At 42.6% G+C, this 26,732-nt stretch overlaps 1 protein-coding gene across 4 annotated transcripts in view; it reads left to right on the top strand.

Annotated features, from left to right (window-relative positions):
- The window catches only part of KIAA0825 (KIAA0825 ortholog), a 544,507-nt gene that overhangs the window by 139,906 nt on the left and 377,869 nt on the right, over positions 1-26,732 (top strand). For all 4 annotated transcript variants that reach the window (XM_069751839.1, XM_069751830.1, XM_069751857.1 and 1 more), the window contains 2 exons: positions 15,209-15,391; positions 21,842-21,955. In XM_069751839.1, coding sequence (XP_069607940.1) covers positions 15,209-15,391; positions 21,842-21,955 — 297 coding nt within the window. The remainder of the gene's footprint in view (positions 1-15,208; positions 15,392-21,841; positions 21,956-26,732) is intronic.

Raw genomic sequence — 26,732 nt, 5'->3', positions numbered from 1 at the left:
GAACTTTGTTTATTTCTCTTAGATCATGTATCATACGATATTTGGGCATAGAACTCTTATCAAGAGTTCTCTTCTTGACTGGATACAGAGGAGTGTTAGCAGGTGATTGTATCTCTACCAAAACTCCTTTCTCTCTATATCCCTCTATCTGTTTTGTAATCGCTAGTTCCTGCTGGGCACTCACAGGGTATTGTCTGAGCTGTGGGAGAACAGTTCCTGGTTGCACAGATAGTTTTACAGGAGAGATATGCAATAGTCCCACATCGGTGTCACCCTGTGCCCACAGTGTTTCTGGGACCATTGAGAGGTCTAGATCTGTGGTGTACTCTTTTTCTTCAGCATAATCCTCAAAAGCCTGAATTCTAACATATTGTTCTAATGTTTCTGCATCATCAGGGATAGTCAGTATAACTGTGCCATCTTCCCTAAAATTGATGTTAGCTTCTAATTTCTTTAGGACATCAGTTCCTAACAAACATGTTGGGGCACCTCTGGCATACAAAAATCTGGATGCAAAACATTTAGGTCCTAATGAGACCTCTAGGGGCACAGTATATGGCAGTGTTCGAATTACCCCATCATAACCCTCAGCAAAAGTTGTTTGTTCTGAAATATCTTCCGGATTCGGAAGAAAATCTTGATTCAAAATTGAGGAAGTTGCACCTGTATCTATCAAAAATGGAATCTCTCTCCCCCCCACATTCACCTGTATCATAGGTCTTCTAGCTGGTAGGGAAGTTTGTAACACATCGAGTCAATCTGAATCTGGTATGGGACCATCTATGATGGTAGATTTCTGCTGGTTGTCCGTTTGGGGAGGGTTATTTCTGGGAACAAATTTGCCTGACTTTATATCTGCCAACTTCTTCCTGCACTCTCTTTGGAAATGACCTGGCTTTTTACAGTAGTGGCAAGGAAAGTTGTGTCTCACTCTTCCTCCTGTATTAGCTTGTGCTATTCTAACAGGCTTACGATTCTCTCTCATATCCATGACTATTCCTAAACATCGTTGTTTCACAATATTTGGTTGTTCAATTGTTCTCCAATCTGGAGTAGAGGATTTAAATTTTTCTCTGATTTTCGGATCTAGCCCCTCTATTAATTGTTTTGTAAAAAGTCTCCTTACTGAAGCATCAGTCAAATCCAATCCTTCATCCCTAAAGCTATTTTCTAATTCTTGACTATATTCTTCAATACTTTGCCCAAATTTCTGCATAATCACACCCGTAGATCCCCTTTCCCTCTGTTTTTCTCTCATGAAAATTATTAATGCCTCTGTGAACTGGGTACCTGATGCTTCTGTCTGTAAGGCACCCCCTTCTGCCACTGGTCTATTGGGCTGTAGGTGTGTCAATAATTCCTGAAAAAGTCCGGGGGACATTTTCATTCTACATAATTCTTCCCCGTCCGCCCAGACCCCAGCATGAGTCTGCATGATTTGTTGTATGTATTGTGCAAATCGGATGGGATATTGAGTGGGATCAGGCGCATTATGCAGGAGGGACATACCTTCAGCAGGGGACCAAGGAAAATACTGTCGGGTCTGGTGATATCTAGTTCCCATTACCCCGTCAGCACCAGGTTCCCTAAAGGGTCTTGGTACTACCCTAACAGGGGCAAGTACAGCGCCATGTCTAGGTGTACCACAGACTAGGCAATCATTTCTCCAATCTGGATTTTGTTGTCCACAGTGTGAACATACCCATCCTCCTACCCCACCAAGATTGGGATACAAGGCTGGAAATTGTTTTCCTCCTTCTGCTCCTCCAGATGGTACAAATGATTGGGCTTTTGGATCTAGGTAAGGTGGTGGGATTATGTCACAACTTTTTCCCTTCCCCATAATCCATTTGGAAGTGTCTGGATCATACTTCCAATTCTCCTCTTTAGCTGTTTTTGAGACCTCTATCATACAGTGTATGATTTCTTCCCACCCATTGTCTTTGATAATTCCACCTCGTTCTTTACTCAGTTTTTCCCATTCTGTACTGAACATAAGTGCTTCTGAAATTCCCAATTTTTCTCTTACCCTTCTAATCTGACTTCTGACTGTCTTCCCACATCTTTCCTGTATGATGCCTGCTGCTTCCACTTGTCCTAAGACGGTTTTTGTCTGTTTATTTCCCATTTTTATTTTTTATTTTTTTTTTCAATATTAGCTATTTCTACCCCAGGTGACGTTTGGACAATCACTTATCCTAGGTGATGTCTCGTTGCCTTCTCTCCTAGGGAGCTAAAATATTGAAGGGCTGATCTGCTCCATTCTTTCTAATGTGCAGAATGTACTTAAGTGCTATTATGCACGCAAACAGACCCAGCAACACCATACAGATCACAAAACTTTCTGTGTCAGTTAGCATACTTGTCCCAGGCTCATGGACCCGCGTCCTGGGCTCATTCTATCAAACCTTATCCAGAAATGAAGGAGGTTAAGCACTTAAATGAGAGTCAAGCATGGGCGGAGGTCTCCCCGAAAGGACGCAACCACATGACCCAGTTAGGCTGACTTCCGTGTATAAGGCTTATACCCCAACTATTTCGGCTTATTTTTCTACGCACTTTTGCTCTTCTTTCACAACATACCACAACCTTCACACTGTTCACACACTGCCAGGGACAGGACTCATAAATCTATACAATATAGTAACCCGAGTTTTATAGGTATCTACTCACTACTAGACTAACCCAGCGTGACACGGCTCATAGAGATCTTTCGGATAATACAAGGCAAATAAAAGAGAACTAATAATGTCTCTTACCTGGCCAGGTTTTTCAGTTCATTTGCCGTCCATTATCCCAGATCTCCATTGTCCGTATCTGCAGGTGAATCTCGAGCAAATACTCTCATCTCGGGTCCCTGTTCGGTGCGCCAAAGAAATGTTAAGTCCTTCTCAGTCCCTGGCTTACTAGAGGTAGGGATCCTGAGTAAATGACACGCAAACAAGGTATTGTGTGATCATATACAGGGGAAGCCCAGGAGCACATCTCTCTCTCTGGGCTTTGCCTTTCCTTTATATAGAAAAGAATTATTCTTTTACAGACATGCGCACAAGCGCTCATATTTCACTATCTCTTACATAAACAATCTATACCAGTCTTTATCAGTAGAAAGTTACATCATCTGGAAGGTGAATGAAAGGCTGCTATTGAAAGAAGGAATGCACACATGATTACTTCCATAAAAGGAAATGTCAAGTCAGCAGAAATGTATCTTGTTGTAAGCGAGATTTCTCAGGAAGAAGACAAGATGGATTCCTTTAGTTCAGTCTGATCTCCACATCATTTAACCCCTTCATGACCATGGGATTTTTCATTTTTCCGTGTTCGTTTTTCACTCCCCTCCTTCCCAGAGCCATAACTTTTTTATTTTTCCGTCAATTTGGCCATGTGAGGGCTTATTTTTTGCGGGACGAGTTGTACTTTTGAACGACATCATTGGTTTTAGCATGTCGTGTACTAGAAAACGGGAAAAAAATTCCAAGTGCGGTGAAATTGCAAAAAAAGTGCAGTCCCACACTTGTTTTTTGTTTGGCTTTTTTGCTAGGTTCACTAAATGCTAAAACTGACTTGACATTATGATTCTCCAGGTCAGTACGAGTTCATAGACACCAAACATGACTAGGTTATTTTTTATCTAAGTGGTGAAAAAAAATTCCAAACTTTGCTAAAAAAAGAAAAAGAAATTGCGCCATTTTCCGATACTCGTAGCGTCTCCATTTTTCGTGATCTGGGGTCGGTTGAGGGCTTATTTTTTGCGTGCCGAGATGACGTTTTTAATGATAGCATTTCGGTGCAGATACGTTCTTTTGATCGCCCATTATTGCATTTTAATGCAATGTCGCGGCGGCCAAAAAAACGTAATTCTGGTGTTTCTAATTTTTTTCCCGCTACGCTGTTTAGCGATCAGGTTAATGCTTTTTTTTAATTGATAGATCGGGCGATTCTGAGCGCGGCGATACCAAATATGTGTAGATTTGATATTTTTTTTATTGATTTATTTTGATTGGGGCGAAAGGGGGGTGATTTAAACTTTTATATTTTTTTATTTTTTTAACATTTTTTTCAACTTTTTTTTTTACTTTTGCCATGCTTCAATAGCCTCCATGGGAGGCTAGAAGCAGGCACAACGCGATCGCCTCTGCTACATAGCAGCGATCTGATGATCACTGCTATGTAGCAGAAATGCAGGTGTGCTGTGAGCGCCTATTACGGGCACATGTCAGCTGTTCAAAACAGCTGACATGTCCCGGCTTTGATGCGGGCTCACCGCGGAGCCCTGCATCAAAGCAGGGGATCTGACCTTGGACGTACTATCCCGTCCAAGGTCAGATAGGGGTTAAAGATTTTTCTGTATTTTCATGGCTATGAAAATTGTACATTCACACTGGAGGCATCAAAACTATGAACTAACACATGTGGAATTATATACTTAACAAAGTGTGAAACAACTGAAATTAGGTCTTATATTCTAGGTTCTTCAAAGTAGCCACCGTTTGCTTTGATGAATGCTTTGCACCCTCTTGGCATTGTCTTGATGAGCTTCAAGAGGTAGTCACCGGGAATGGGCTTCCAACAATCCTGAAAGAGTTCCCAGAGATGCTTAGCACTTGTTGGCCCTTTTGCCTTCACTCTGCTGTCCAGCTAAACCCAAACCATCTCAATTGGGTTCAGGTCTGGTGACTGGGAAGGCCAGGTCATCTGGTGTAACACCCCATCACTCTCCTTCTTGGTCAAATAGCCCTTACACAGCCTGGAGGTGTGTTTGGGGTCATTGTCCTGTTGAACAGTAAATGATGGTCCAACTAAACGCAAAGCGGATAAAATAGCCTGCCTCTGCACGATGCTGTGGTAGCCATGCTGGTTCAGTATGCCTTCAATTTTGAATAAATTCCCAACAGTGTCACCAGCAAAGCACCACCACACCATCACACCTCCTCCTCCATGCTTCACGGTGGGAACCAGGCATGTAGAGTCCATCCGTTCACCTTTTCTGCGTCGCACAAAGACACGGTGATTGAAACCAAAGATCTCAAATTTGTACTCATCAGACCAAAGCACAGATTTCCACTGGTCTAATGTCCATTCCTTGTGCTCTTTAGCCCAAACAAGTCTCTTCTGCTTGTTGCCTGTCCTTAGCAGTGGTTTCCTAGCAGCTATTTTACCATGAAGGCCTGCTGCACAAAGTCTCCTCTTAACAGTTGTTGTAGAGATCTGTCTGCTGCTAGAACTCTGTGTGGCATTGACCTGGTCTTTAATCTGAGCTGCTGTTAACCTGCGATTTCTGAGGCTGGTGACTCGGATAAACGTATCCTCAGAAGCAGAGGTGACTCTTGGTCTTCCTTTCCTGGGGCGGTCATCATGTGAACCTGTTTCTTTGTGGCGCTTGATGGTGTTTTCCACTGCACTTGGGGACACTTTCAAAGTTTTCCCAATTTTTCGGATTGACTGACCTTCATTTCTTAAAGTAATGATGGCCGCTCGTTTTTCTTTACTTAGCTGCTTTTTTCTTGCCATAATACAAATGCTAACAGTCTATTCAGTAGGACTATCAGCTGTGTATCCACCAGATTTCTACACAACACAACTGATGGTCCCAACCCCATTTATAAGGCAAGAAATCCCACTTATTAAACCTGACAGGGCACACCTGTGAAGTGAAAACCATTTCTGGTGACTACCTCTTGAAGCTCATTAAGAGAATGCCAAGAGTGTGCAAAGCAGTCATCAAAGCAAAAGGTGGCGACTTTGAAGAACCTAGAATATAAGACATAATTCCCATTGTTTCACACTTTTTTGTTAAGTATAAAATTCCACGTGTTAATTTATAGTTTTGATGCCTTCAGTGTGAATGTACAATTTTCATAGTCATGAAGATACAGAAAAATCTTTAAATGAGGTGTGTCCAAACTTTTGGTCTGTTATATATATATATATATATATATATATATATATCTATATATATATATAGATATATATATATATATATATATATAGATATATATATAGATATATATATATATATAAATGCATGCATGCATACATACATATTCTGTCAGATAATACTCAGTTTCTTCCTGAAAATGATTGCAATCACAAATTCTTTGGTATTATTAGGTTCATTTAATTTGTCTTAAATGAAAAAAACACAAAAGAGAATGAAGCAAAAAGGAAAACATTGATCATTTCACACAAAACTCCAAAAATGGGCCAGACCTAATACTTGGTTGAACAACCTTTAGCCAAAATAACTGCGACCAACCACTTCCGGTAACCATCAATGAGCTTCTTACAATGCTCTGCTGGAATTTTAGACCATTCCTCTTTGGCAAACTGCTCCAGGTCCCTGATATTTGAAGGGTGCCTTCTCCAATCTGCCATTTTTAGATCTGTCTAGAGGTGTTCTATGGGATTCAGGTCTGGACTCATTGCTGGCCACCTTAGAAGTCTCCAGTGCTTTCTCTCAAACCATTTTCTAGTGCTTTTTGAAGTGTGTTTTGGGTCATTGTCCTGCTGGAAGACCCATGACCTCTGAGGGAGACCCAGCTTTCTCACACTGGGCCCTACATTATGCTGCAAAATTTGTTGGTAGTCTTCAGACTTCATAATGCCATGCACACGGTTAAGCAGTGACAGAGGCAGCAAAGCAACCCCAAAACATCAGGGAACCTCCGCCATGTTTGACTGTGGGGACCGTGTTCTTTTCTTTGAATGCCTCTTTTTTTCTCCTGTAAACTTTATGTTGATGCCTTTGCCCAAAAAGCTCTACTTTTGTCTCATCTGACCAGAGAACATTCTTCCAACAAGTTTTAGGCTTTCTTAGGTAAGTTTTGGAAAACTCCAGCCTGGCTTTTTTATGTCTCAGGGTAAGAAGTGGGGTCTTCCTTGGTCTCCTACCATAGTCCCTTTTCATTCAGACGCCGACGGATAGTACGGGTTGACACTGTTGTACCCTCGGACTGCAGGGCAGCTTGAACTTGTTTGTATGTTAGTCGAGGTTCTTTATCCAACATCTGCACAATCGTGCGTTTAAATCTCTTGTCAATTTTTCTTTTCTGTCCACATCTAGGGAGGTTAGCCACAGTGCCATGGGCTTTAAACTTCTTGATGACACTGCGCACGGTAGACACAGGAACATTCAGGTCTTTGGAGATGGACTTGTAGCCTTGAGATTGCTCATGCTTCCTTACAATTTGGTTTCTCAAGTCCTCAGACAGTTCTTTGGTCTTTTCTTTTCTCCATGCTCAATGTGGTGCACACAAGGACACAGGACAGAGGTTGAGTCAACTTTAATCCATGTCAACTGGCTGCAAGTGTGATTTAGTTATTGCCAACACCTGGTGCCACAGGTAAGTTACAAGTGCTGTTATTACACAAATTAGAGAAGCATCACATAATTTTTCGAACAGTGCCAATACTTTTGTCCACCCCCTTTTTTATGTTTGGTGTGGAAATATATCCAATTTGGCTTTAGGACAATTCTTTTTGTGTTTTTTCATTTAAGACAAATTAAGTGAAGATAATGATAACAAAGAACTTGTGTTTGCAATAATTTTCAGGAAGAAACTGAGTATCATCTGACAGAATTGCAGGGGTGTCAATACTTTTGGCCATAACTGTATATATGTATATGTATATATATATATATATATATATATATATATAACACAACCTACGTAACTTATAACACAGGGCACCTAGTATATAGCACAGCCCACGGAGTATATAACACTGCCCATGTAGTATATAGCAGCCACGCGGTATATTACACAGCCCACGCAGTATTTAGCAGTGTGGGCACCATATCCCTGTTAAAAAAAAATAATTAAAATAAAAAATAGTTATATACTCACCCCCTAGGATCCAGCAAAACTCTGGCGATGCGTGCGCGGCTGCCGCCATCTTCCGTTCCCAGGATGCATTGCGAAATTACCCAGATGACTTAGCGGACACAGCGTTAATAGCAGCGGTAACGGAGTGCGGTACCCGCGGCCCGTTACCGCTGGCATTAACCCTGTGTGAGCGGTAACTGGAGGGGATTACGGAGCGGGCGCTGGGCACTGACTTCAGGGGAGTAGGGGAGGGACTAATCGGACTGTGCCCGTCGCTGATTGGTCGCGGCAGCCATGACAAGCAGCTCGCGAGACCAATCAGCGACGTCGGATTTCTGTTACGGAAGTTGCAGACAGAATGACGGAAGTACCCCTTAGACAATTATATAGATAGATATATATATATATATATTTATTCAGTCGCCATGACAGCACAACGAGAGAGGGGATCCGCCCTTCAGGGACAGGAAACCTACAGACATAAAAAGGGCGGTACCTCTCTCCCACGTCAGTTTGGTTTCCTGTCCCTGACAGCGGAACCTCTTTCAGACAGGCCCTGAGAAGAGGGTCAAAGTTAAGAAGACTCCCCACTCCTGGCGGCCCGGTACAGGTAGCGGGGGTCCCCTACCTCGGCCCGTCCAGGAGGCAGGAAGCACCACACGGCAGGGGCACTGCGCGGTGTAGGTGGCAGCAGGAGGAAGCAGCCTCTGACATAGGCTAGCTTCTCGGGCGTCCGCAGCGCAGAGGTACCTAGAGGTGCTTGGCTACTTGGGGTCCCGGGAGTCACGCTGTACCGGGCAGGGACGCGGCATTGGTCCGGAGGGGGTCTGCTGGCGTCCTGGTCCGCGTGTCGGCTTGGCGCCGCCGCGTCCTGAAGGGGGCGTGTCCGGATGACGCGGCGAGCGGCGCGGCCGGATGACGCGGCTGGGCATGCGCAGTAGCGTCATCTCCGGCTAATGGCGGCGCCCAGCTGCGGGAGCGGTCGGGGCTTCGGGGAGGGGTAGCGCAGCGCAGCGGCGGACGATTAATGACCACCTGGGATTCCCTGCTGGCCCCCATCTGGGGGCGGTACCTTGGGGGTATTTAAAGGGAACCTGTCACCTGAATTTGGCGGGACCAGTTTTGGGTCATATGGGCGGAGTTTTCGGGTGTTTGATTCACCCTTTCCTTACCCGCTGGCTGCATGCTGGCCGAAATATTGGATTGAAGTTATTTTTCTGTCCTCCGTAGTACACGCTTGCACAAGACAATCTTGCCTTGCGCAGGCATGTACTACGGAGGACAGAGAATGAACTTCAATCCAATATTGCGGCCAGCATGCAGCCAGCGGGTAAGGAAAGGGTGAATCAAACACCCGAAAACTCCGCCCATATGACCCAAAACTGGTCCCGCCAAATTCAGGTGACAGGTGCCCTTTAAGGCGGCAAGCTGGGATGATCAGAGTTCCTCACCCATTCCATAATGGAGTCGCCAGAAGGAACTATCAGCCAGCCGCAGCAGCAGGAGCCGCAGCAGCAGTCAGATAAGCCTCGTAGAAGCTCCCAGCGTCGGTCTAGTGGCAGTAGCCGCGCTGGTGGAGCTAAGGAGGCACGGATCTCTATACCAAAGTCCTCAGGCCGTAAGGATTTGCCGGCTACGAAGGACCCCCCATCTACGGTACCACTCATTACTGGACGGGGTAAGTGAGCTTCGTGAAAGTCCACTTAGTGATGATTGTGTTCCCCTTGTCTTTTTTCCTCTATCAGGGGAGGAAAAGTTTGTCCAAAGCCAAACATAGGCAGTGTGCCGAATGTGCAGAGCCGCTTCCAGATGGGCATTTGAGAAAGTTATGTAAAATATGTATTCAACGTTTACTGGAGGAGGAGGCGCCTGATCTAACCTCTACAATAAGAGAGATGGTGAGACAGGAAATTAAAGGTGCCGAGAGATCCAAGTCTCGGGGAGCAGAAGCTAAAAGATCATCCCCTTTATCTGAGGTAGATTCGGACTCGGGTGAGCTAAGCTCAGGGTCTCTTCCGTCTACTTCCTCCTCTGAGGATCAGGAGTCTGCTCGAGCCTGTTTGTCCCTAGATAGGGTTAACCATCTGGTCAAAGCAGTTAACGGCACAATGGGGATAGAAGATACCCAGTCGGAATGTTCCATTCAGGATGTTATGTTCAGGGGTATTGAGCGAAAATCCCGAAGAGCCTTTCCAGTGATTGATAAAATCAAATCGTTAATCTCAAAAGAATGGAAGAAACCAGAAAGGAAGGGGTCGCTTCCGCCAGCCTTTAAAAGACGGTATCCCTTTGAGGAAGCGGCTTCGTCCTCATGGGATAAAGTCCCGAAGCTGGATGCAGCAGTCGCTAAGGCATGCAAAAAAACGTCTCTCCCCTTCGACGACTTGGGGAATTTGAAAGACCCGTTAGATAGGAAAGCCGACATCTTCCTTAAAGGAGCTTGGGAGACTTCAGCGGGATCCTTGAGGCCAGCTATAGCAGCCACTTGTACCGCTCGATCCTTGATGGTATGGTTGGGTCACCTCGAAGATCAGCTCAGAGATAAAGTCCCTAGGTCGGAAATATTGTCCTCCATGCCCATAATCCAGGATGCCGCAGCCTTCCTTTCAGATGCTTCAGCAGATTCGGTCAGGTTGGCCGCCAGGTCCTCGGCATTATCCAATGCAGCCAGGAGAGCGCTATGGATAAAATGCTGGCCAGGGGACTTACAAGCTAGAACAAAATTATGTAGCATTCCTTGTGAAGGAGCTCACTTGTTCGGACCAGTACTAGACGAGCTATTGGAAAAAGCAGGGGATAATAAAAAACGCTTTCCCTTCCTAGGAAGACCCTTCTACAGACGGGACTATAATAGAGGATGGTCCAACCGCAGAAGACCATATAGAGACACCAACAGAGAATCTACTAGATATGACAACAGCAGAAGGAGGGGTAGAGGATTTATGTTTAATCCTTCACGAGAGGTTAAGAAACCACAATGACTAGCGGACCAGGTGGGGGGTAGGCTTTCGGCCTTCTACTCAGCCTGGGTGCGGATTACAAACAATCTATGGATTTTAGGCATTGTGGAGAAAGGCCTAACTTTAGACTTCGACCATACTCCTCGGGACAAATTTATGTTAACACCTGTTCGTTCCTCCTCTACAGAGCAGTTGGCGCTGGAGTCTGAGGTCCGGGAGCTCCAACAGAAGAATGTTCTAGTCAAAGTCCCTGCAGGCGAGGAAGGTAGGGGGTTTTATTCCCCTCTGTTCCTGGTCAAAAAACCTGATGGTTCATATCGCACCATTATTAATTTAAAAGGCCTGAATAATTTTCTGTTGATACCCTCCTTCAAAATGGAGTCGGTCAAGACAGCAATAAAATTACTCTTTCACCACTGTTTTATGGTTGTCTTAGATCTCAAAGACGCCTATTACCATGTACCAATTCATATTGATCATCAGAGATTTCTTAGGGTGGCGGTTTCAAGCTGGCACAGTAGAACACTTTCAATATCAGGCACTTCCGTTCGGAGTCGCAGTTGCACCCAGGGTGTTCACAAAAATCATGGTGGAGGTTATGGCGCACTTGCATGAACAGGATATATTAATAGTCCCTTACCTGGATGATTTGCTAATTGTGGGTCATTCTGAGTCGCATTGCACAGACCAACTACAGAAAGTCATGGATGCGTTACACAAATTGGGCTGGATGGTCAATATAAAAAAATCGCGCCTTCAGCCCCTAAAAGTACAAGAATTCCTAGGATATGTTATTGACTCTAGTCAGCAGGAATGTCGCCTGCCGGACACAAAAGTTGCTAAGATTAAGCAGTTGGTCACCAGGGCAATAAATAATCCCTTAGTATCAGTCAGAAGTGCGATGTCAATCTTGGGTTCTCTTACGTCCTGCATCCCGGCAGTTCTCTGGGCACAGTTCCACACGAGGGCTTTACAGTGGGACGTGTTACACAATTCCCGTCGTCTAAAAGCTCACCTCGACAGTAAATTCACACTTTCTGCGGAGACTGTACATTCGCTTGGTTGGTGGACTCACACTTCGAATCTACACAGGGGGGTCCCTTGGATAAATCACATATCTAGGGTGTTGACTACGGACGCTAGCCCCAAAGGGTGGGGGGCTCACTTAGGGGAGGATTGGGTTCAGGGACTATGGTCTCAGTCTGAACAGGACTCTTCCTCCAACTTGAAAGAACTGTTGGCAGTAAAACATGCCTTAAATAGATTCCTTGTACCCCTACAGGGTCGACACGTCAGGCTTTTGTCAGACAATCGGGTAACTGTGGCCTACATTAATCGTCAAGGTGGCACGCGATCCAGTACATTGATGGAGGTCGCAAATCATATCTTTCAGGTGGCCGAAGTACATCTTCTCTCCCTGACGGCGCTTCATATAAAAGGAAGTATCAACACCAAAGCCGACTATCTAAGCCGCAACATGCTCAGACAGGGAGAGTGGTCGTTAAATCCAGCCATTTTCAGTCAGATCATTCAGTTATGGGGTTGTCCGGAGATAGACCTTTTTGCCAACAGAGAGAACAAAAAATTACACCAATTCTGCTCCCTAAATCCAAAAGACAACCCATACGCTGTGGACGCTCTGCTGATATCTTGGCACTTCAGGCTCGCGTATGCTTTTTCCCCTCTAAATCTGATTCCCCTAGTTCTGAGGAAGATTCGGGAGGACAAGGCCCGGGTAATCTTGATAGCTCCATTTTGGCCCAAGAGGGCTTGGTTTCCTTGGCTGAGGAAGATGTCTGTCTGCCAACCATGGATTCTTCCAGAGCTACCAGATCTGCTCTCCCAGGGGCCAATCCTCCATCCTCAAGTAGCCAACTTACACCTAGCGGCATGGAACTTGAGAGGTCCTTACTGAGGGGGAAAGGGTTCTCTCAGAATCTGGTAAATACTCTCCTTAAAAGTAGGAAACCCTCTACAACGGGCATTTATGTGAGGGTATGGAGAAAATTTTTATCATTTTCAGGGGCTCAAATTGACCAAGAACCATGTATTAACCAGATTCTTGAATTTTTACAAAAAGGCCTGGAAATGGGCTTGGCCACAAGTACTCTTAGAGTTCAGGTGTCAGCGCTAGGAGCGTTATATAATCTTAATTTAGCCAGTAATCACTGGATTTCTAGATTCTTTAAAGCAGTCACCAGGTCTAGACCAATTATTAAACAAAGGTTAGTCCCATGGGACCTAAATTTAGTACTCTCAGCCCTAACGCTAGCCCCATTCGAGCCCATTGATACTATTCCTGTGAACATCCTGTCAATCAAAACAGCCCTGTTGGTTGCTCTCACATCTGCTAGAAGGGTTAGTGATCTGCAGGCACTCTCCAGACATCCACCATACATGCAGGTTAGGGAGGATAGGGTCATATTGAAACCCGATCCCCTATATCTGCCTAAAGTTGCGTCTAAATTTCACAGGGTTCAGGAGGTAGTCCTACCCTCCTTTTGCTCCAACCCTGCTAACGATAAAGAGCGTAAATTCCATTGCTTAGATGTGAGGAGATGCCTCCTTAGATATATTGCAGTTTCAGATTCCTGGAAAAAAGATAACTCTTTATTTGTAGCCTATCAAGGGGTAAGGAAGGGTCTTAGAGTATCTAAAAACACTCTAGCCAGATGGATTAGGGAGGCGATCTCTCTCGCTTATACCACAGGTGGCAACGAAGTTCCAGATGGTATAAAGGCACACTCCACGCGGGCCATGGCAGCTTCCTGGGCGGAGAGGTCAGAAGTGTCAATCGAAGACATATGTAAGGCGGCCACATGGTCTTCCCCTTCTACCTTTCTTAGACACTACAGATTAGATCTGGGTAGTTCCTCAGACCTTACGTTTGGGAGAAGAGTGCTAGAAGCTATTATCCCCCCCTAAATCTTTCGTCTCTGAAAGTCTCTCGTTGTGCTGTCATGGTGACTGAATAAATACGTACGCTACTCACCTGGTAGCAGTGTTTTTTCAGGAGCCATGACAGCACCCTTAAATTCCCTACCCTATAATTTTGGATGTTTCAACACCATGTTGGTTTTTGCGTTATATTCCATGTTCACTGGCATAATAAAATGTGTTTATATACATGCTGCATCTGTGTTACTAACCAAGGTGGTCCTCTCATGCTCTGGAAACAACTGACGTGGGAGAGAGGTACCGCCCTTTTTATGTCTGTAGGTTTCCTGTCCCTGAAGGGCGGATCCCCTCTCTCGTTGTGCTGTCATGGCTCCTGAAAAAACACTGCTACCAGGTGAGTAGCGTACGTATTTCATTTTCCTCAAGCATGAAGAATTATAAACCTTTGCAAATGATTTTCTTAGGGGATTTGTTTTCCATCAGAACGTAGTGATGTAAAGTACAAGTGTGGGTTTAGTGATCCGCCTCAGCGGTGATGTGCGCTGTCGGAGTGAAGTCACTGCTGCAACCAACATTGAGTTCCATGGAACTGGACCCAGGAAAGGCAAATACGTCCTCTGTTTGGTATTTTAAAGCGTCCACTTTACAGAAAATTAAAAACCCCTTTTAATTGCAAGGCTGTATTTTATTTTAATTACATAGCAATAACGGCAGTGTCACATATGCATATAGCCTTTGACTGTATTTAGAAGATTTCTTCAAATGTTGTGATTTCACAACAATTTCACACTATTTGGCCAAATTCTGTGCTAAGCGTCTCAAATTTTTTTTCCTAATGTTCAAAAAGCCATTTTGCTATTCATATTTCATGTATTTCATATTTGACGTGTTTTGGCACGATAGAGTGCAACCTTTTCTTGTATATTGTATATGGAGGTAGCTGCTCCTGGTATGCACCTATTCACACTAGTTTGGATGTGCCAGTCGTTTTTCTGTCATTTCTATGTTAGCTTACTAACTGAGCACTCCTCCCTTCACCATCTGGTTTTTAATTACATCTCATCACACTTGGTTCCGGCCAACCCATATGTAGACTTTGCTGAACAGAGGTGTCCACATTCACCCAAACATACAGACATTAGCTTTCGGTAAGTGTTCACATTTGGACCGGGAGGTGAGGTACCCATCAGTTTAATGAGACCACCTTGACGATGGTTGATGGGCTCACACTATTTGGCCAAATTCTGTGCTAAGCGTCTCAAAATTTTTTTCCTAATGTTCAAAAAGCCATTTTGCTATTCATATTTCATGTATTTCATATTAGACATGCTTTGGCACGATAGAGTGCAACCTTTTTTTGTATATTGTATATGGAGGTAACTGCTCCTGGTATGCACCTATTCACACTACGGTAGTTTGGATGTGCCAGTCGTTTTTCTGTCATCACACATATATATTACAGTTAATTTTATTAGTTTTCGTTTTTTGTTTCTGTGACTTTTTATTTTATCTTCGCTACAGAATTGATGTCCTGGCTATCCTATCTTGTGTAGAAAACTTTCTGTGGTCGGTATGCACCAGTGTTGAAGAACTTGTACCAACAACACATAATCCTAACAGCACAGTCTATAAGATACACAATCACTGTAACAGCCTGCTTACAACTATGAGCGTATTATCAGCACCCCTGGAATATTTGACACAGTAAGTATCTGCTTGTGTGTGGTCAGCCCATTCTAGAAGTGTTGCTCTTTCGCCACAACTTTTTGGCAATCAAAATTTTTTCTTAAACTTTGTCCGGCACAAAATTAAATTTAATACTCAATCATCTTTTGCCTTTCCTAATTTTTTTTTTATATGTTAGAGAAGCCCCTCACCCTTACACTGCTGTTCTCACAATGGCTTCTAATGTTAGATCATGTGGCCAGACCTGTCCTTCAGCTTCCACAAATCGAAAACCCTGCACATGAGAACGCTGTTTTTCAATTGCAATTGGAGGAGGCAGATAGACAAGAATGGTCTCATGCTCCTCCATCAGCCGACATTTTGTGGAGAGACGTACTCTGCTCTCGGTGAGGAAGGAGAACATGTAATAGATATATATTAGTAAGTGTCACCAAATCATGTCCCCAAAATACCTATTAAAATAAAGGCAAAGTGGCCAACCCCTTTACGATTAGCATAGCTTCCTTAAATAGGTTAACTACCTTGCATTGTGACACATTTTAACACTCCTCTTAGCCACTTTCCTTTTGCAGAATTTTTTTTAAAACCTTTAAATTAGGAGTGAGATATACTTTAGCTGTAAGACTTTCATAATTTTTTTTAAAAATAAAGTTTTCGTAGAAAATTTATTTTTTAATTGAAATTACGAGAATTATATGATTTAGAAGCCCCAATAAATCAGCTGTTATTACTAAGGGAGGCTGTTTATCATCATAGATTTTCTCTGCAGTGCCAAATTTAGTACAACATGGTGGCCATTGGAATAAAGGGTGAACCATGTGAGAAGTGTTCCACCAAAGTGAGAACTGTTTTTTTTTTTTTTAATGCTTTCCATTCTGTCTCCTGGGGTGGGTCCAAAATGGAAGACCTGACCCCTTATAGTCTAATACGACATATGCAATGTGGTTTTCTTCATGAGATAACATCTTAAAACCCTCACTCTGCAAGCTAGCTAAAAAGTCCCAACACTTGGGTCCCAATTCATCAAGACCATCAAAATTGTTCAGGCCAATATTGGCGTTTCCGTGCGGTCACCACACACGTCAAATCGCCGCATGCCGACGCATCCGCATACAAAACACGTCCCTGTGTACCTAATGTTAAATATAGGTATGCAGGACACATGCAGAGTAGGCGGAGCTTCAAGATGGAAGAAGGGAGGAAGTACGCTGCCATCCGCAGCCCTCCCGACCGCAAATGTGAAACAAGCCTTAGTGTTCTATTTATCTTCAGGATGTCCCATTATTAACTGTGTAGAGCTATCTTTTTTTAGGACGACTAATAGTGAACTACTATTTTAAGATACATTTGTTTTGGAGTATCTGGTCTTGTGAAATGACAATCTTAGGCTGCCGTCACACTAGCAGTATTTGGTCAGTATTTTACATCAGTATTTGTAAGCCAAAACCAGGAGTGGAACAAATAGAGGAAAAGTATAATAGAAACATATGCACCACTTCTGTATTTATCACCCACTCCTGGTTTTGGCTTACAAATACTGATGTAAAATACTGACCAAATACTGCTAGTGTGACGGCAGCCTTATACTGATTCCAGCCTGAAGTTGTGTCCTTTCTTTGACATTCGATTCACATTTGGAACCATGTAGGAGCTGAACATATATTTTTCCACCCCACAGCTTAAAGGGAACCTGTCACCCCCAAAATCGATGGTGAGGTAAGCTCATTGTCATCAGGAGCTTATCTACAGTATTCTTTAATGCTGTAGATAAGCCCCCGATGTAACCTGAAAGAGGAGAAAAAGTGGTTAGATTATACTCACCCAGGGGCGGTCCTACTCCGATGGGTGTTTCAGGACTGCTCCTGGTCTTCACGGCTGCGGCGCAGACGTACTTTGTCTGCCCTGTTGAGGGCAGAGCAAAGTACTGCAGTGCGCAGGCGCCGGGCCTCTCTGACTTTTCCGGCGCCTGCGCACTGCAGTACTTTCCTCTCACCCTTCACTCAGGCAGCAGATTGAATGCAAAAAAATATTATAAGTTATAGTTGGACAGGCATAACTGATAAGTCAATAAATAGATTTAGTTAAGAGTTAAAGTATCAGGAATTCATATCTGAAAATACTTACGGATACTGGAATAATTAGGAGCACGTTTTCCAGTGTAAACGCATTGATCACGGTCGTGACTGCTGCCCCATGTCTAAGACAACTCAATTAAAAAAAAAAAATCTTTGTTTTTATATAGCGCTAACATATTCCGCAGCGCTTTACAGTTTGCACACATTATCATCGCTGTCCCCAATGGGGCACACAATCTAAATTCCCTATCAGTATGTCTGTGGAATGTGGGAGGAAACCGGAGTACCCGGAGGAAACCCCACGCAAACACGGAGAGAACATACAAACTCTTTGCAGATGTTGTCCTGGGTGGGATTAGAACCCAGGACTCCAGCGCTGCAAGGCTGCGGTGCTAACCACTGCGCCACCGTGCTGCTCAATGTCTGAAATGATTTACATCTCTGCTCCTCCAAAGGCGATCTGGCCCAGGACCAACATACAATGTAGGCGACAGTGAATGGGTCAGCGCACAGCAGCATATTTTTAGTTAGTCTGTGTCGCAAAGGACCACACTCGGGCAACACACTGACCAAAGTAGTATACATGATAGATCTGAAAAGTCACAGCACATACTGTCCCATTACAGTAATAGTTTCAATGGTATCTATCTGGTGCACATTCACACAGTTGTGCAAACTTGGTCTCAGGGTGTGTTCACACAGTTTTTTCACATAGATTTGGGGGAAAAAAGTCTTCAGTAAAGGTACCGTCACACTCAGCGACGCTGCAGCGATATAGACAACGAGCCCATTGCTGGAGCATCGCTGTTTAGGTCGCTGTAGAGACGTCAAACACAGCAACTCCAGAACAATGCAGGAGCGATCCAGTGACGTAACGGCGACTCACTTATCGTTCTCGCTGGTTGTTGGCTCCATGTAAAACGTTGCTGGTGTCATTGCTTTTGATGTCAAACATGACGATACACGCCGACCTGGCGACGAAATAAAGTTCTGGACTTCTAGCTCCGACCAACGATGGCGCAGCAGGATCCAGATCGCTGCTGCGTGTCAAACACAACGAGATCGCTATCCAGGACGCTGCAACGTCATGGATTGTTGTCGTTCTCTTTGCAAAGTTGCTGAGTGTGACGGTACCTTTAGTAATACTTCTTGACACTATTTCCACCAGAAAACCAAAGTGATCTAATCAGTGTGCAGACCTGTAGTGGTGGGACTTGTGCCACAGATACTACTGCAAGAAAAACAAACAAACCTCTGTGTGAACGTATACTTAGGATAAAGGGTTAAACTGTACACTTGATACACTGGTGATAGCGTTCTGGTCAGCATGGAGGAAAGATATTGCTGGAGAAGTAGAGATGCTGACAGCAAACAATCACTGCTGAGAAAAAAAATTATACTGTTTCCATCGCTGTGTACATGTTTGATAATATCTAGTAGCTATCCCTTCCAAATATTCTGGCAGGATCTGTCATTGTCACCACCACCCACAGTGTCGTAGAGCGTTTAGTAAATTAATCATACTTCTTGACAGTTTTTGTGAACCAAGGAGAAAAGAAGTCTCAAAAAATGACCCTAACCCCTTAGTAATAGCAGTTGTACATTGCTGAGCCCATTCCATGCCCCTTGAGTGCCGCCTCTGCTACGTAGCCGGCACACAACAGTAACTGATAGAATTAAAGCTATGTCCAATAACGTGAGCTTAACCTCGGAAATGCTTCTGTCACTGCAGCACTATGCACAAAAAACAAGCCCTCAGAAAGCTCAATCGATGAAGAATGAAACAGTTACAGGTTTCAGAAAATAGAGACACAAACTACCGTAATTTATTTTTTTACCAAGTTCTGATAGCCTTACAAGTTCCAAGGGTATGTGCATATGTTCATAATTTGCTGCAGAAAATTCTGCCACAAATCTTGATGTGTTGGCAGGAAAAACAGCTAAGGCTAAAAGAATTGACATGCTGCGGATTTAAATCTGCGAGGAAAAAATAAGCAACGTATTCTTACGACTTAAGGACTCGTGTTCAGTTCATACATACTAGGAAAACGTTCAGGTTTTGTGACAACTGCACTGAAAACACTTGACGAAAATGCAACGTGTGCACATACAGTGGGGCAAAAAAGTATTTAGTCAGTCAGCAATAGTGCAAGTTCCACCACTTAAAAAGATGAGAGGCGTCTGTAATTTACATCATAGGTAGACCTCAACTATGGGAGACAAACTGAGAAAAAAAAATCCAGAAAATCACATTGTCTGTTTTTTTTAACAATTTATTTGCATATTATGGTGGAAAATAAGTATTTGGTCAGAAACAAACAATTAAGATTTCTGGCTCTCACAGACCTGTAACTTCTTCTTTAAGAGTCTCCTCTTTCCTCCACTCATTACCTGTAGTAATGGCACCTGTTTAAACTTGTTATCAGTATAAAAAGACACCTGTGCACACCCTCAAACAGTCTGACTCCAAACTCCACTATGGTGAAGACCAAAGAGCTGTCAAAGGACACCAGAAACAAAATTGTAGCCCTGCACCAGGCTGGGAAGACTGAATCTGCAATAGCCAACCAGCTTGGAGTGAAGAAATCAACAGTGGGAGCAATAATTAGAAAATGGAAGACATACAAGACCACTGATAATCTCCCTCGATCTGGGGCTCCACGCAAAATCCCACCCCGTGGGGTCAGAATGATCACAAGAACGGTGAGCAAAAATCCCAGAACCATGCGGGGGGACCTAGTGAATGAACTGCAGAGAGCTGGGACCAATGGAACAAGGCCTACCATAAGTAACACACTACGCCACCATGGACTCAGATCCTGCAGTGCCAGACGTGTCCCACTGCTTAAGCCAGTACATGTCCGGGCCCGTCTGAAGTTTGCTAGAGAGCATTTGGATGATCCAGAGGAGTTTTGGGAGAATGTCCTATGGTCTGATGAAACCAAACTGGAACTGTTTGGTAGAAACACAACTTGTCGTGTTTGGAGGAAAAAGAATACTGAGTTGCATCCATCAAACACCATACCTACTGTAAAGCATGGTGGTGGAAACATCATGCTTTGGGGCTGTTTCTCTGCAAAGGGGCCAGGACGACTGATCCAGGTACATGAAAGAATGAATGGGGCCATGTATCGTGAGATTTTGAGTGCAAACCTCCTTCCATCAGCAAGGGCATTGAAGATGAAACGTGGCTGGGTCTTTCAACATGACAATGATCCAAAGCACACCGCCAGGGCAACGAAGGAGTGGCTTTGTGAGAAGCATTTCAAGGTCCTGGAGTGGCCTAGCCAGTCTCCAGATCTCAACCCTATAGAAAACCTTTGGAGGGAGTTGAAAGTCCGTGTTGCCAAGCGAAAAGCCAAAAACATCACTGCTCTAGAGGAGATCTGCATGGAGGAATGGGCCAACATACCAACAACAGTGTGTGGCAACCTTGTGAAGACTTACAGAAAACGTTTGACCTCTGTCATTGCCAACAAAGGATATATTACAAAGTATTGAGATGAAATTTTGTTTCTGACCAAATACTTATTTTCCACCATAATATGCAAATAAAATGTTAAAAAAAAACAGACAATGTGATTTTCTGGATTTTTTTTTCTCAGTTTGTCTCCCATAGTTGAGGTCTACCTATGATGTAAATTACAGACGCCTCTCATCTTTTTAAGTAGTGGAACTTGCACTATTGCTGACTGACTAAATACTTTTTTGCCCCACTGTACATATCGTCATAATGGTAATGACCTGAAAAATCACGTTGCAAGGTAAATTTTTACCGCGCCTTAAAAAACTAAACTCAAAAAAGCACGGGAGGATTGTGTTTCATTTAACTGTTTCACTACACTTTTATAACCAAATGAATGATGTCCTTTAAAACTACAAAACTACATTCCTCCCTTAAAACAACAAGCTCTCAAATGGCTATGTCGATCAAAAAATTAAAAAGTTATCGCTTTTACAAAATTGTTCGGAAAAAAACAAAAGCGCAGAAAAATGAAAAATTGCCTGTTCGTTACAGGGTGTAATAGATAATTGGAATTACGGCACATCTCAGGAATAACTGCATTGACCCATGCCCCAGAATGGGTTTGTGCGGGATTCTATTTAACTTACCAATAATTTTAGTTGCATAGTATATCTGTTGTTTACTCATAGTGAATGTATTGAGGACCTCAACCACTAGTATTAGGACATAAAGTTTAGACTTCACTGGGAAGTTTTGTTCTCTTGTTTCATTTTACTTTGAATTAATTCAAAGGAAATCTATGTTAAACTGTTCTTTGAAAAATATTTATTCATGATATAAAATTGCTGCAACTATTAGAAGAGCGTTTCAGTTTTAATAAGAAGATTGTATTGTTTTAATTTCTCATTGCAAGTAATGTCTCTCCAGAACTATCAAGAAGAGTTTGTCCGAGTTTCATTCACATTCTTCAGATCCAGCTTCAGAAGACTTTTTATTCTGGCTCACTTTTATTAATCCAAACCTATTCCCTTCTTTGTCTAAGTAAGTGTCCCTTGTTTTATTACTGCAAACTTTGATGTGTGTTTGAAATATCTTGTTCTCTTTTATCTGTGTGTTTTTATGCTTCGAGACAATTTATTTTATCTCAAGGTATAATACATTTCTGTCTCATTATAGTTGGGCTACAATGATGAATTCATGATTATTCACACATAAATGTATTGAAGATCTGTTTTATGGAAGGAAAGCTTACATATAACCAATTTATTATTAATGATGGTATTGCATTTAGTGCAATTTTATATGACGCCAACAGCTTCCACAGCACTATGCAGAGATCACCCCCTACTGGGTCTCACTTTCCAAATTAGGCTGTGTGTACACGCACCACGAAAAACGCATACATTAAGCATCCTATTAAAAGAATGCAATCCGCAAATTTTGTGCACGTTGCGCTTTTTTCCGCGTAAAAAACGCATCATGTTCATTAATTTTGCGGATTTTTCACGTTTTTGCCGCTATATATTGCATTGGGGAAGCTCCGGAAAAATACAGGCAAAAAACGCATGTGGATTTCCTGTGGAAAAAGTCCGGTTTGGGTCAGGAAAATTCTGCAAAGATTCCTGTGCACATAGCCTTAGCCTACAAGTATTTTTTATGGTATGTGAAGGGAAACTGAAGTACCTGAAGCAAACCCACATCATCAGAGGGAGCAGCAACTTTAAGTATCTCTCTGTCCATCTCCTTCTCCAACATCTCCCTCCCCTATGTATAAACTTCCAAGGTAGCATGTAATTCGATCTTTCAGTGAGCAGAAAGTTTAGTTTTTGCAAGTGAATGGGTATATGACTGATAAATATAGCCATTCACAGTAGTTGGCTTTCTTTCAGTCCCATATAGTTTGAATTGAGTTCTTCTGTGCTTCACTCAATCAGTGGGCAACTGACCACCAGTTTTTATGATGGGAGGGATTGGTGATACACTTTCTATACCCATTGACAACAAGCGAATGTCTTAAGTAGTTTAGATTGTAAGTGCTTTATAAATTCAGCATCATTTTGGTATAATACATGATATGATGCAATTGGAAAATTTAGAAGGCTTCTTTAAATCACAGTATGATTAAGTAAATCATAGTATGATTCCCCAACTGCAAACCCAAGACAGCCCTCCACACATTATAATGGACCTCACATAGTCCTCCATACAGTATAATCAAGCCCAAATAGTCCTCCATACAGTATAATGGCCCCTACATAATCATTTGTACAGTATAATGGAAGCCATATAATATAATATGTCCCACATAGTGCTCTTTACATTATAATGGACCCCACATAGTGCTCCATGCAGTATAATGGGCCCCACATAGTCCTCCAAGCAGTATAATGGCCCCACATAGTCCTCCAAGCAGTATAATGTGCCCCACATAGTCCTCCATACAGTATAATGGCCCAACAGTGTGCTCTATACAGTATACTGTGCCCCACATAGTGCTCCAAGCAGTATAATGGCCTCACATAGTCCTCCAAGCAGTATAATGTGCCCCACATAATCCTCCATACATTATAATGGCCCAACAATGTGTTCTATACTTTGCTTCACATAGCCCTCCATACAGTATACTGTGCCCCACATAGCCCTCCATACAGTATAATGGACCCCACATAGTGCTCCATGCAGTATAATGGGCCCCACATAGTGCTCCATGCAGTATAATGGGCCCCACATAGTGCTCCATACAGTAAAATGGGCCCCACGTAGTGCTTCACACAATATAATGGACCCCACAAAAAAGCTAGGAAGAAAAGGCACAATCTAATCAGGGCTATGGATCTTAGTTCTGAAGAAAGATCACAAGAATTGTGTTTATTTCATCTTGAGAATAGATGTCTAAGGACATTATTAACTTGTACAATTACATAATTGTCCCATGAAAAATATGGTGTAAACTTTTTCGTGTAAAATCCTTCAAGCAACAAGAGGGAATTCCCTCCATCAGGAGGAGAAAGGATTCAATCTCCAGAGGAGAAAAGGCTTCTTTACCATGAGAGCTACCATATTAATCTGTGGACCAGCCTCCCTTAGGAGCTGATCACAGCGGGAGCCATCAATGGGTTAGAGAACAGTTTAGAATTTTTTTTTAAAGAAAATAACATACAGTACTTATGTACATACATAAAAAATGTTTGTTCTGAATGTTGATCCAGTCAATTGACACTCGGGATTAGGGTAAAAAAACATGCTCTTTAGGGCAAACTGGATCATGCATTATAGATTTAGCTATATGACGGACATGTGTCTGTGTTTTATCCATATTATGTAACTGTCATTTATGTGAGCATTATGGCTGTGTAAACTAAAGGGAACCTGTAACCATAAAAAAAATTGTGAAATAACCTGGCATTGTGTTATAGGGCAATGGATCTGATCAGATTGATATAAAATTGTATACATGTTATTAATTTAAATCCATGCTTATTCTTGACCAGGAGGTCCGGTGGTTGTGTCAGTGATTGACAACCTTCCATCGAGGAGTACAGATACAGGGAGTTATCAGTCATTGAGAGACACCCATTGGATGTTCTGGCCAAGAATGAGGAGGGACTGAAATAATAAATGTTAAATAAAGTGTTTTCCACAAAACTATACAGCAATCTGCTCCGCTCCTCCTGCTGTATAACACGCTGCCCGCTGATCAGATTCCTCGCTCTACAAAACAGGATCCTTTTATTATCATGTGATTTTATTGATCATAAGGAACAAAGGATGATTAATAAAAATGCATTGATCCCTGCGTTGTGCTTCTATGACCAAACCTCTAAATACATTTTCTAAGTTTTCTGAACCAATTGATGCTGTGTGTACTTTTACAGCACACATTAGTTGTATATAAAAAATATCAATAAATTACAGTCTAGAAAAATATTTTCATTGTCGTCTTCCTATGTAGAGCTTGTCCTTCTGTTGTATTAACTGAACTCTCTAACGGTGCCTTTACTTTACCTTAATTTGCGTTATAGCACCGTTCCATATAACCTATTTTCTCCTTACATCTGTTGTAATTTGCATTGAAAAGAGTAAATGTTTTTTCTTTCTCTGGTTGATATTCGCTTTAGTTCAAATTCTAGCCCTGTTCTGTTCCATGAGATTTTTCTTCTTGCATTTATGAGGCTCATCTTGCTCACACAGCGCAGTGTTAGTTATGAGAATGAGCTAGCATATGCCTCTCCATATGTCCAACATAGAACCACTCCATACAGCTATCGGTGGTCGTTCGTGGCCAAGGTTTTTCTTACAGCCTGTAATTTCTCCCTTTAGAGCGAATCACTTTCCTGTGAATGTTTCAATCTGCATCTACTTTTAAGTGCCAGAAATTTGTATATATTGCAACTTGATCATTCGCCATCTGGTTTCGGAAAAAAAAAACTATATTTGTAACAGAATATTCTATAAATTACTTTTTTATTAATTCCATTTAAGCAGATGCATATGGGAAGTTTTTCACTAAGTGTTGCATAACACATAACGTCATTTACAGCTACTGAATTTTAGCTATTGCTCTTTGCAGTGGAGATTTGAAATGAAAACGTGCAAAAAAATGCACTTTTCACATGATCCTTAAATAGTCATACTGTCATGTATCGGCTGCTATGTAGTATTATTTTGGTGTGTGTGTATGTGTGTGTATATATATATATATATATATATATATATATATATATATATAATATGCACATATGTGTGTGTGTGTGTATGTGTATATATATATATATATATATATATATATATATATATATATATATATATATATATATATATATATATATATATGTATATATATATATAATCTTCAGCTACTGTTGTGATAGCAATACCTGGACACGTAAACACTCATGATAAAGCTATATATATTGGTTTATCATTTGGGTTTACGTGTCCAGGTATTGCCATCACAACAGTCAGTAGCTGAAGATATTATGTATTGTGTTATGAGGTTGGTTTGTTTAGGGGCTTCTTTCCCTTGTTGTTTACTTGCACATTGATTCCTGGCCTTGTGTGTGTTCTTCTCTTTGCCATTTTTTGTACTGCTTTTCATCATTCTGTCTTTGTTGCAAGTACTGTATTTTTAATGAATGTAGCGTAGGATATCACTGGCATACAAGTGTGCACGCACAGACAACGCTACTGAGACCAGGCACTGGGAAATCTGTGTGCGCGTGGAGCTCAGACTGCAGACAGAGCTCTCTCTGGGAATCGAGTGCTGTAAGTCGCCAGACAGGAAGGGGTGCACATGTAATAAATCAGTGGGCAGAGCGATGCACTCCATCGCTTTGCCACATTGCGACTTAACACCTCACCCAACCTGGACAAGGAAAGGATTGACAGATTGAAAGCAATTTTTCTATTCACCCTAATTAAGGCTACTTTCACACTAGTGTTAACTGCAATCCGTCACAATGCGTCGTTTTGCAGAAAAAACGCATCCTGCAAAAGTGCTTGCAGGATGCGTTTTTTCCCCATAGACTTATATTGACGACGCATTGGGACAGATTGCCACACGTCGCATTCGTCGTGCGACGGATGCGTCGTGCTTTGGCGGACCGTCGGGAGCAAAAACGCTACATGTAACGTTTTTTGCTCCCGACGGACCGCTTTTTCCGACCGCGCATGCGCGGCCGGAACTCCGCCCCCACCTCCCCGCACCTCACAATGGGGCAGCGGATGCGCCGGAGAAATGCATCCGCTGCCTCCGTTGTGCAGTGCGTTAAACGCTAGCGTCGGAATCTCTGCCCGAAGCATTGCGACGGGGAGATTC

Source organism: Ranitomeya imitator, chromosome 1, assembly GCF_032444005.1.
Source record: "Ranitomeya imitator isolate aRanImi1 chromosome 1, aRanImi1.pri, whole genome shotgun sequence".
Classification (NCBI taxonomy): Eukaryota; Metazoa; Chordata; class Amphibia; order Anura; family Dendrobatidae; genus Ranitomeya; species Ranitomeya imitator.
This window is presented reverse-complemented; position numbering and strand designations above follow the sequence as displayed.